This window comes from Etheostoma cragini, chromosome 13, assembly GCF_013103735.1.
Source record: "Etheostoma cragini isolate CJK2018 chromosome 13, CSU_Ecrag_1.0, whole genome shotgun sequence".
Taxonomy (NCBI): domain Eukaryota; kingdom Metazoa; phylum Chordata; class Actinopteri; order Perciformes; family Percidae; genus Etheostoma; species Etheostoma cragini.
The window spans coordinates 4,097,930-4,109,855 of record NC_048419.1 but is presented as its reverse complement, the minus strand read 5'-3'; the positions used below and the strand labels follow the sequence as shown (position 1 = coordinate 4,109,855).

At 41.2% G+C, this 11,926-nt stretch overlaps 1 protein-coding gene across 4 annotated transcripts in view; it reads left to right on the top strand.

Moving 5' to 3' along the window:
• Positions 1-11,926, top strand: part of LOC117955260 (roundabout homolog 2-like) — an 80,805-nt gene that overhangs the window by 67,422 nt on the left and 1,457 nt on the right. For 2 of the 4 annotated variants that reach the window (XM_034889630.1, XM_034889629.1), the window contains 10 exons: positions 642-813; positions 1,950-1,981; positions 2,115-2,154; positions 3,717-3,844; positions 4,498-4,770; positions 5,585-5,747; positions 6,524-6,781; positions 7,560-7,768; positions 10,877-11,038; positions 11,178-11,432. In XM_034889630.1, the coding sequence (XP_034745521.1) occupies positions 642-813; positions 1,950-1,981; positions 2,115-2,154; positions 3,717-3,844; positions 4,498-4,770; positions 5,585-5,747; positions 6,524-6,781; positions 7,560-7,768; positions 10,877-11,038; positions 11,178-11,432 (1,692 nt within the window). Of the gene's footprint in view, positions 1-641; positions 819-1,949; positions 1,982-2,114; positions 2,155-3,716; positions 3,845-4,497; positions 4,771-5,584; positions 5,748-6,523; positions 6,782-7,559; positions 7,769-10,876; positions 11,039-11,177; positions 11,433-11,926 lie in introns of all 4 variants that reach the window. The other 2 variants (XM_034889631.1, XM_034889628.1) reach the window with 1 other exon arrangement.

The window sequence follows — 11,926 nt, the reverse complement described above, 5'->3', positions numbered from 1 at the left end:
GCTGGAGACTTTGAATCTAATTTCACAGCACAGTAACTGCAACAGAAAATCAAACTCTGTCAGAGCTGCTCTGTCAATCTTGTGTCTTGCAGCTCAAGTTGATAAGTGCACAGCTGAATTGATTTACTCTGCCTTCATATTGGATGCACTGATGCTGTTTTTTGTGTTTCTTTATTGTGCCCTTACCACAGTTGCCCCCTATGTGTGTTTTTTTTCTTCATTTTCTCATCTTTTGGCTGTTCCTCTAGTCCATGTGCTATGATTTTTTTTTCAAAGTGCCTAATTTCAACAATGGATCTTTTGCTTTTATTGAAAGTATCTTCCTTTGCTTAACATATTTTTCTGGCGAGTGAACCAAAATTAAAAGAACCCTTTCACACACAATTAGACAAACATTACTAGCATTTGCTTTTTTTTAGTTTGTTTTTCATTTACGTTGTCCTCTACTGACAGATGTTTCTTCTTTTTTTGTACACATTTCAGACCACAATGGAAATGGAATTGATTTCATATACATCCCAAATGATTCTTCCTGCACAGCAATTATTGATAAATAAGTATTCGTTCATTTGTCTCTTCTGTGTGTGTGGCTGTGTGTGTGTGTGTGTGGATGGCTGTGTGTGTGTGCGCATTGCCCCCAGGTGCAGAACTGAGGGACGTAATGACGGGATCAGAGGGCAACAATAGCATCTCAGACGTGGTGAAGCAGCCGGCCTTCATCGCCGGTTTGGGAGGGGCCTGCTGGATAGTCCTCATGGGCTTCAGTGCCTGGCTGTACTGGAGGAGAAAAAAGAGGAAGGGACTCAGCAACTATGCAGGTAAAAAATAAAATCAATTTAAGTGGTTCTGCACCAACACAGAATCTCAAAGCACACTAGGTCTTTTTCCCCCAAACAAAAGCTGATGTCATCACCAATGGGACTCCATTTTGAACTGGCTAAAATGCAGAACAAAGGAAATGTATACAGCGCAGACAGAAATAGGCCTTATTTACTTTAATTCACTGTGCACTGATGTGCATCAACTGTGCTCAGGGTTTCATCAGCACCACACCTCAACAGTCTAATACATTCATGCAAGATAAGTAATTTAACATCCCCTTCCATTATCAGACCATGGCTGGTGTTGTTTGCACATTAACAGGAGGCACGTCTAGGTTTGTGTATAGGAAATAGTCTTTTATGCCTCCATGAGTCAAGCATATAGCTGTGTTCCATTACCATAATGTGTATTGCAGCTTTCATTGTAGTAACTTGGGGAAAGAGTGCAGTGAATTCCTAATTTAACAGGGATTTACATGATTGAGTGCCGCTTCTCTCTGATCCCTTCTCTCAAAACAATTTGTGGAGTCGAATTCCAAAACACCGCATTTTCAATTTGGAGAAAATGAAGCAACTTTTTACAGGAATGGTCAAGATATCAAATGGTCTATGATTTCTTTTTAAATGTTAAATGTGTTTGAATTAACTTCAATTTTATTGAAAGAAATACTTAAACCCGGCATTAATTGTTTTTTTTGTTGTGTTCTGAGGCATTACATTAGTCATATGGTGAAATATTTAATGTCAGCAAAATCTCTTTGTTCCTCTTTTTAAGACAGCCTCTGTGCTCCATTTTGTTTTTTAGAAGAAGCAATAAAATAATGATGATGATGCAGAGCCCCCAGGGAAACATACATCAACCTTCATTTGATCTTTATCCTTCAGGGCAATCAGTGTAATTCAGAAAATGCTGGAATGCAGTGGTTAGATGTATCAGCACCCCGGGTTTCACCCAAGCGTGATCAGCGCTGGCACATCGTCAGTGATAAATGAACAAGGAAAGCAAATATGAAAGGGCTTGTTTATAGTTGTACACCTGGTTATGTGAATGTTATTGAGTGTGGCTGCAATTTCATTAATGTTAGTATTATCCATGCCACTTTATCTACTTTCTTCTTCTTTGTCACTTGCAGTTCAGTCCTTCACCTTTACCCGTGCAGGTATGTCTTTACATTGTGCATTTCAGACTAAAATATCACAGTCATTTAGCCTCCTAAATTCTCATTCAAATTGATGGGGGTGACAAAATAATTGCAATTATTTTTTTCTGTCCTCCCTCTTTTTTTCTACAAGTTACATTCCAAAGGGACAGGGGCCTGATCAGAAATGGGAGGTAAGAATCTAAATCAACTTATAAAAACCAAGAACCCCTACACTAAAGCGAAAGCTTTCCCACTCACATGTCACTGCCACGCAGCGTAATGCTCGGTGTGCCTTCTCAATGACAAGAGCCTATTGTAATACCTGTAATGAGGAGTTCTTGTGTAATGAATAGAATTTGCATATGTGGTCCAATATTCCCGCTACTGACTCATTTCAGTGTATGATTTGCACTGATGTACGCATGATGAAATCATTAATCACTCCTTTGAAGCAAGTGCTACCAATTAATGCAGGTGAGGGCTTTATTCACCGGCTCTCTCGCAGTTTCATCTGAGGTTGCTGGCAGAGCGAGAGGTCGTGGGAGGCGGGGAGAGGTGATAAATGCGCTGTTTGAAAACGCTTGACGTACAGTACACTGTAAACGGTCGCACGTGAGGATGGAACAACAAAGTGCTGGACCTTGAGACTCCACTCGGTGGCCACGAGAAGTTCCTGCCAGCTTAAAATGCCATTTGAATATCAACGTGTACAAGAGAAAGGGACACATTTGCTTAGCAGAAAGTGAAAGCATGAAGGTCCTCTTCTTTATTATTTTCTCCCTATTTCCGTTCTCTCACACCTAACCAAGCAGATAAGCCCAGAGCTAGAACAAATGTTGCAAATAATAGACTAAAAATAAACAGTTTCTTGCCTGTTTTGTGTGCATGAGTGTGCTTCTCCACTTTGTATACTCACGTATGTGTCATTGTGTTGGTGTTGGCACATGTTTCAAAGCAAATGTATGTAAATGTATGCATATGCTTGTGTATTCTAAAATGGAAATTATTGATGTAATTGTTTGAACACCTTTGAGCCATCACCAAGTCAGCTGTGAACAATTCCCTCGGCGCTTGGCAAATCAGCCTCAGTGGAAAATTCCCTGTGTTGCTGCACGTTAGGCAAACATATGCAGTGAAGATGCACAAGGCATGTGAATGTTTTTTTTTTTTTATAGAAGCTGATACGAAGTAGTTGTAAATTGTCCTTTCTTTTTTTTTTCCTGAATTGTTACCCACAACTTCCCTACCTTGAAGTCAAAGCCTGTATTCATGACTGTTGTATTTCACTAAGACAAAATGACACGGTAGCTTTCCTAAAACCACCTAATGGGCTTTTGGTGTCTCTGTTGCTATGGAGACGCTGCACCAGTGTAGCTGATCTGCCAGAGGCTGTCCATGATTCTCAATTTAAAATGTAAATTTCTGTTGTGCTAAGGCTCTAAAGTGGATTTAGTGTGTATTTAGGCCTGCCTTGTTCCTCCGGGGAGAGTAAGCAGTGGTGGAGTTAAGGGGAGAAAGAAGTCTGATTTATAGACTTGCCAGTTTATGTCTCTCTGTTGTTTATTGTCGCCTGTGCACCGGGCTGCACCACAGGCGAGAATATGCTGATTTTCGCATCAATTTGTTGTTGATGCAGCAGGAAGAAAATGAACAATACTGTTACGGCACAGGCTGGATATTTAACTATGTAGCAAGGCCTCTGTCTCAACCCCTTCTCCTCTTTTTTTCTCTCTCTACAAACATCCTCTCACAGCCGTCCAGGGCTGTTGAAAGCGGGTGACCCAGGCCTCCCCTGGTTGGCTGACTCCTGGCCCTCAACGAGCCTCCCAGCTAACGGGGGCTTAGGGAGTCCGAAGGGCGGCAGCAACTTTGGTCGAGGAGGTAGGAAACATAAACAGGCCGGGGTGTTGGAAAATACAGTTTTAGCAATGCCTGGTCAGACAGTTTTGATGTTTATCTATTGGGAAGAGCAGTGACAGGACATCACACACAAGCAGGCGCACAAAAACAAACACGCGCACGCAAATTAAAAGAGCCTTTGAGGGCTATACTTTACTAATTTGATTTGACAAACCTGATATTTGGCTTAAGTTTTATGGTATTTGTGTGTACGTTGTGCCTGTCTTTCTTTCTCAGGCCCTGCCATTGTGTATTTTTCCAGGTTGTATGAGATTGATAGTTCAAGTACAGGTGAAATTTTGTATTTATGTGTTTGCATGTTCTCTCAGCTCATTGGAACCCTTGTGAGCTGCAGGTTTTAAATGTTTAAGACGGTACCATTGAAGGTTAGCGCTGTTTGAATATCCCTCTTGTGCACACTCCGCCGGACTCCCACAGCGTGTTGCATGCTAATTGCGGGAGTAGATAATCACTTTCATTCATATCAAGTCCATTTGATACCTGTATTTAACAAATACAGAGTGCTGGAGCAGCAGGGAGTGTTAATGACCTTAAAGATCGTTAACTTCATGTCAACTTATCTCTCCATGATCCTTTTTTCCTTCTCGCTCTGTCACCATCCTCTTTTGTCTCAGATGTTTTACCATCCGCAGCAGTGGAGAAGACGGGCACCATGCTGTCTGATGGTGCCATCTACAGCAGTATTGATTTTATGGGGAAAGCGGGTTACAGCAGCCCAGCGCGAGCCAGTCAGCCCACCCCCTATGCCACCACTCAGATACTCCAGTCCAACAGCTTCCACGAGCTGGCTGTGGACAGACCAGATCCCCGCTGGAAGGCTTCTCTCCAAGCCCAGCAGGAAATGGCAAGCCTGGGCTACTCGCTGACTGACAGACGCCCTGGCAGTGGTACGAGCCACATTGAAGATAAAGCTCAATTCTTTTCTTTTTCTTTTTTTTGTGGTGTGATCTTTGCTTTCGGGTCTCTGTGGACCGCAGCAGTGCTTTAACAAGCAGTAAAGGCAACATTTTGCAACCAAATGACAGGTGGTTTTTTTTCTGTGAAATAACTACAAGGGAGTTGGCAAACTAAACCAGGAAAAGAGACAGATAAAAAGGAAGGAATTTATTTACATATTCACTGAAAATGGACCCTTAGGATAATGTTCTTTATTACTCTTCTGTCTTCATCATAATTCTACCCCGGGAGCTCATCTAGCCCAGAAATGTCACCCAATCATGACACATTTCTTTGGGTTTACTTGATAGGTGATGGCAGAAAATCCCTCAGTGTTCTGAGTTATTTATGCAGTGTATATACATTGAGTGAAGTCATGGAGGCATTTCGGTCTGTACTTTTTTTGTAGCTTTGCACAATAGCCTGTGTGCTCAGCTAAATGTCACCCTTACCAGAGATAAAGTAGAGCAAGCAGGGAAGCTGTATGGAAGCATCTTAAAGTGGCTCGCCGCAGGTTTTGGTGCCTCTTTAAGAAATGTCAACATTTAGAAAATGTCCTAATGTGCTGTCAGCACACAAAAAAAGAGAAAAATGAACACTGGGTGGGAGACAGGTTTGTAAAAGTTCAGATAGCAGAGAAAGGTAGAAGATTGCTTTCAAGGTGTGTGTTAGAGTGTGTGAATTTTGTGTAGAATGCTATGTGTGTGTACATGGATTTCTTGTGTTGAGAAAACTAAACTTCCTTCCCTCTTTTCCTCTCCCCAGGTGCAAAGGTTGGGAAGAAAAAGAAGGTGAAGGGTGGAACAAAGGCCTCTAGATCAAATGGGACATGCTGGGCTAACATGCCCCTGCCTCCACCACCCATGCACCCTCTCCCTGGTACCGAGGTTGACCTTGACCGTTACCCCCAGGAAAACCACGGAGGAGGGTACGGCACATTCATATCTCATCAATCTCTGCCCCAAAACAGATGCACACAAAAACACACGTCAGCAGAAAAAACACATGCAAACACAGGTCAAAATATCCTGCACCTGTGCCCAGAAACTGTGTGTGTGTGTGTGTATGTGTGTGTGTGTGTGTGTGTGTGTGTGTGTGTTTGTGTGTGTTTGTGTTTGTTTTCCACTAGAGAGCTTAGACAGGAGCTTCACATAATTCACACAATGCTAAAATAGACCTTTAGCTGCCATTCCTAATAATAAAAGAAACTAACAAAAATTGGTTTGTATTAGGCTGGACCTCTAACTTGGCGTTAGGTGTTTTGTCCCTTGTCTTGTATCTTTGTGTGTGTATGTGTGTGTGTGTGTGTGTGTGTGTGTGTGTGTCTCTGTGTGTGTGTGTGTCTGTTTCTGTGTGTGTTGTTTTGTCTCCCTCCCTCCCGTCTTTCCTCTCTCTCTGTTTTTTTTGGCCCTGGAACACGTTCTCTTTGTCTCAGTGTGTTGTTTATAATTGTTTGTCCCTTTTTGTTCCCTAAATATATTTTTAAAAAATACAAATTTGATCACAAAAAAAATGGATTCTTGTTTTAAGCAGTGTCACTTGCCAATGGAAGAAAAACTACTGTCAACATGTTTATCTACTTACTTACTTAGGGATGTCATTAAAACCATACATTATTCCCTATCCTATTGAACAACGTGCAGTCAGCTGCTCAGCAAAGTCAATGTGATGATTAACACATAAAACATGTTGTCCACATGCCAGGTATGACAGCAACAGTTGGGCTCCACCCATGTCAGTCCAGACCTACCGACACCATAATTTGGACAACGAGGTAGAGGAGGAGAGAGGGCCCACTCCTCCCCTGAGAGGACGATCCTCATCGCCGGCAGCAGCTTCCTTCAGCCAGCCCTCGTCTTCCTCTCTCAGCTCTGCCCACCATGACGAAATGCAATCCATTTTGCAGGCCCACTTGGATGAGCTAACCAGAGCTTACCAATACGAGGTGGCCAAGCAGGCATGGTAAGGATCCTTTAAAGAAACTACATTTTGAGGCCACCTTTCTCCTATAATTTCATGTATTTTTTGGTTTAAAAAAAGAAACCTGTGTGGCTGTTAGATTATTTGAAAGCTTTATGCTGTGTACATATGCATCACAATTTCAGTTCAAATACATTAGCTTTGCACAGTAGGAAAGATACCTGTAATTTTATACATTTTATTCCAATGATGGTTTGGGTTTTGCATATGAATGGCCAACGTTTCAGTGTCTCATAATACTGGTATTTACACGTGTCAGCCTCAACCTGCGCTCTATGGTTACTGCGAGCGATAAAAACAGCTCTCCATTGATTGCACCTTTTGATGGAGCATTGGAAAACTTGACAAGTCACAGGCGACACATGTTGGAGGGTAATGACTGGGTTTAGCCTAACATGCTGTTCTGACATCAGTAAATAGAGTTGGTAATTATGCATGCATCTCCTCTATGGCGGGATGTGAGCCATCATGGAGGACAGCTGTGGGGGAGATAACAGGCATGTTGGTGACAGCCCTGCCCATCCAGATATCCTTTATCCAGCCCAATTACAACTCCATTGTGTTAGCACAACACACACCAGCACTGAGAAAGTAATCAGTGAAATCACTGCAGGCATTCACAGTCTCTGCACAGTGCATCTCTACCTTTCTGAATACGCACTGATTCTCGCACTTGTTTTGCTTTATTTATACTCCATTGCTTTTTTTAAAAACTGTATTGTGTTCATTAATATTCAGTATTTCCCCCACAATTCATTAGGCACATGAAGGGCAGTCCAAATGTGTCCAGCACTCCCATCCCTCCTATGGACTTCATGTCTAGCACACTGGGCTCAGATTTGGGAGCAACTCTCCTTTCTGAAGAAGACGAGGACATGGAGGATGAGGAACGATACGCTGCTGTGTCAAAGAATTTGTGTGGCTTTAAATACACTCCTGGTCACAGTGTGGAAAACCTTGAGGGCTCAGGTATGTTTTTGATGTGGTTAAACAAATTTGACTGAAGTCATTTATTTTAGCATTAACAGTAAAAAAAAAATACAGGCTTGCAATTAACCGGCATCAATTCTACTGCACCGCGGATGATGAAACCTTGAGAAATGTGTCCGATGCAGATAGATATACTGTAGATACATTTTACGTCCGTAGACAACATGATGGAGCAAACATCATGTATAAATGTTTTCTGCATAAATATATGCCGGTACACATTTCAATAGAACATTAACAACGTGTACAAGTATGGGCAATGCTGTGGATGACAGAAGTACGATTGCAATCTTAAGTAAAATTTCTTTGAATTAATCATAGCTGCCATTTGATGCATTGTTATTTAAAAGGACACTACATTTCAGAGCATATCCAAGGATGAGTTCATAAGAGTTTTCACCTCATCACTTTTATTTAGTTGCAGATGTAGAATATGCAGATTTGGACACATTTATTGAACCCTTTGCACCTTATGTGGATCATTCTGTCTCCATATCACTAACAAATGGAGCATATACATTCAAAACATATGTCCAAAGTTACAGCTTTAAGAATGAAACTAAATTAAACTACGGTCTTATCTGAAAATGTGTTAAGTTCCAGATGTAAAATAGAATAGCTGTGGACGGATCATTTTTAAAGTGCAGACCCATTAAAAAGCTGACGAAGCTGCAGCCGCTCGGCCCAAGAAAGTGCATTAATATTCGTTGATTTTGCAGTACAAGGTTTTAACGATGTTCAGGGCCAGTGCTGGAAGAAGTGTGTCTTTAATGTAGCGAGGCAAAGCTTGTGTGTGTGTGTGTGTGTGTGTGTGTGTGTGTGTCTGTCTGTGTGTGTCTGTGTGTGTCTGTAGAAGCCAGGGTTGTGGATGCACCTGTGTCATACTAACAATGTTGGCTTTTTTTAAATAAAATATAAGTACAAGCTCAAAGTGTTTTAGTTGCCAGGCCAACAGTATGACATATTATATTCCAGGAGTAAAATAATGTCTAAAAACATGGCATTGCAGGTTCAAAAAGTCATCTTTTATCATAATCCAGGGTTTTGCGCAATCGCCTAATGTCAACATGCATGTGAGAAAACATGAGAAAACACAGTACAGTCTATCGGCTGGCTGAAGTATCACCTACGGACACACTTCATAGAACAAAGACCAAGGCGTACAATAGCGCACAAGCCCCAAGTCTTTTAGGACATGTCATAGTAGTTCTGCAACATGTAGGGACAGTGATTTACACTCAACAGTAATGTAGAAACCATAGGGTAAAAGTAAAATGTAGGCTTAAAATTATTCAGATATTCTAATCTAAATCATAAGTTCCTTTTTTTCTCTCTACGTATTCTTTGTCAAAGAGATATGTAGACAGTCTGAAAAGTTACTTTAAGCCATTCATGCATAGACATCAAAACAACACCATAGAATATTTTAATAAACTTTAGCGCTCTATTGGAAAGCCACACGTCTAAGATTTGAGATTTGATGCATATATAAATAGGGTTCTTTGTGAAAGTGTTTCTTTAGAGAGAAACTTGAAGGCTTCTCCCTCAGGAACAGAACTGTACAATTTTTAGACTTCAGTGTTTGATAGGTTAAGAAATTGTCTTGTGCATTGAGAATATGTGTTTTTAACACTTTTAATGAGCCATTGCAGGGCAAAATACAGGTCATTGTGACAAAACTATATATAAACAAACATTAGCAATGCAAACATTTTTATTGTGTTATGACTAGCTGTCACATGTTGGAAGCGGTTGTGTTACAAGTGTGAACAAATTGAGAAAATAGCTTCAGTCCAGTGAAACCAATCATGATCAAAGCCAGTGTTGTGGCAGTATTTCCAAAGGGTGCAGTGGCGTACCGCTATTTCCATTAGTCAATATACAATATATATTATATTGACTAATTGCTTTAACCCTTGTGTTGTCTTGAACGTGAAAATCAACACTTTTGTCGAGGCTTTTAATGGCCGTTTTTAAGTTTTTCTCCCGTTTTTGTCCCTTTTTTCAACACTTTTTTTCAATGGTTGCTACTGTTTTGACATTTTCAACACTACATAACACTACCTCATTAACTCTAGTTTTACAATTATTTTTCAAAGTTACGGTCAATAAACCTCATTTATAAATAAATTAAACCTAATGTTTGAGTTAGAAAAACTGAAATTAGGAATTAGTTAGACAAAAATTAAAGGAATTTATGTTGATGGGATGGATAATCACAGACTGGAATATGTCAATTTTTAATCAATACTATTTCAAAACCACTTCAATTGTTTCTTTCAAAGGCTATAAAATTGAAAAAGCCACCCCAAAATGGATGAAAGTAGAGATTTGTACTTGCCAAAGAGCGTTGTGTGGAATCAATCATGTTATTTGGGGTAGTTAAAAAGAACATTGACATAGGAAAGTGGGTCAATTTGACCCGAGGACAACATGAGGGTAAAGTCAATGCTTGATATTCCACTAGCCGCTGATGTTAGTGGTTAGTGTTGCGTTATGTACATACTGTTTAGTGTATTGACTTTTCCACCGCCGAACGGCATTGCTGGAAACAGCTCGCTTTCTGTTGCTCACTACAGCACATTCAAGAACAGATGAAGACAGCGGGACCGGAGATGTTACATAGTAGTAAACTTAAACATTTCAAGCACCAGCAAAATAACTTTTGTAAGTAATTTCGAATTTTGTTAGTGGAGATGGCCTGGTCATAGCTATCTGTTAGCGAATGACACATATACTCTAGCATTGCTAGGTGATGGAACTATGTCATGGCGTGTGTAAGGAGTGTGAACTTTGGATGTGCGTTTTAAAGGGGCAATACGCTAGTCCTTTAAATGGCTTGTTTGGAGCTAATTGTTCCACACATACCCTGTGTGATGGAAAGTCACATCACATGTAGACAATGTGTTTCACACTATCTTGTCATGAATTTGTTCAGGTTTGTCGATGTCGACACCATTTCCTTTGGCTGATTCCTTTCATACAGCCACATCAAATTTCATCACATCCCACGTGTCTTGCTCGAACCGGTATGTATTCAGTGCAGGCTTAGCCAAATGTTTATCTTCATTAACTCCCTCTCATTAGGTAAAAGCTTGCAGCAGTGTCGCTCAGACAGCTCTGGCTCAGCAGACCATGGTGCACAAGGCACGCATAGCCTCGGCCACAAGAGGGCACCGCTGGGTGGCCTCAAACCACAGACGGGCAAGGTCGGGACTCTGCCCAGACGGAGAGACACCAACACAGACGGTAAGATAAGTCTCTTACCCTCTCAGGCAGTATTTGCCAGATTATCCTCTATTAAAGTAAATTCAATAAGGAGTGCCTCTATCATGATGTCTCATTTGTATCCATTGCCAAATCCCCTCATCTACCATCCACTCAACAGCCCACACACAGGCCATGAAGTCCCTGCACAGCGTGGGTTCCCGCATCAACAACTCGTGGGCAGCTGCGGCCTCAGACCCCTCTGAGGAGTGCATGGTGACCGTGTCGACGCTGGAGCGCCAGCATATGGCTTCCTGGAGCGGCACAACAACATCTAACAGGGCCACCCTGAGTAGGGGTTCCCACAAGAGACCTGGCACAGATCCCTCCCACAACGGGCATCCTTCCACAAACGGCACAGACAAAGGGGAACACTGTAGGTGTTAATCCTCACGAGGATGCATTTGTGTGCACATATCACCTACAGTATATCTGCACAGAGACATCATATTCAGGCTTTACTGAATATGATGGTGGAACAATACATGTTGTAGTTTTATTTAGATATCCCCTGATTGTTAAATTATAACCGAGAAGCCAGGTCATTTATACAGTATAGCAATTTTTGAATTGTAAATTGTGGCAATTGTTGCTTTTTTTACAATGTGTAAAGCAAGACTACCTAGATTTGCCTCTTCTAGTCAGTTATGTCAGCATCACAATACAGTGTAATGTATGTGAATGTATGTGAATAGAGTTATATACAATAATAAGGAGGGAAAAAAGCGGATTTGGAGAAATTGTGCTTAAAGGTCCCATGACTCTTTGGACGCTTTTATACAGACCTTAGTGGTCCCCTAATACCATATCTGAAGTCTCTTTTATATAGACCTTACTGGTCCCCTAATACCATATCTGAAGTCTCTTTTA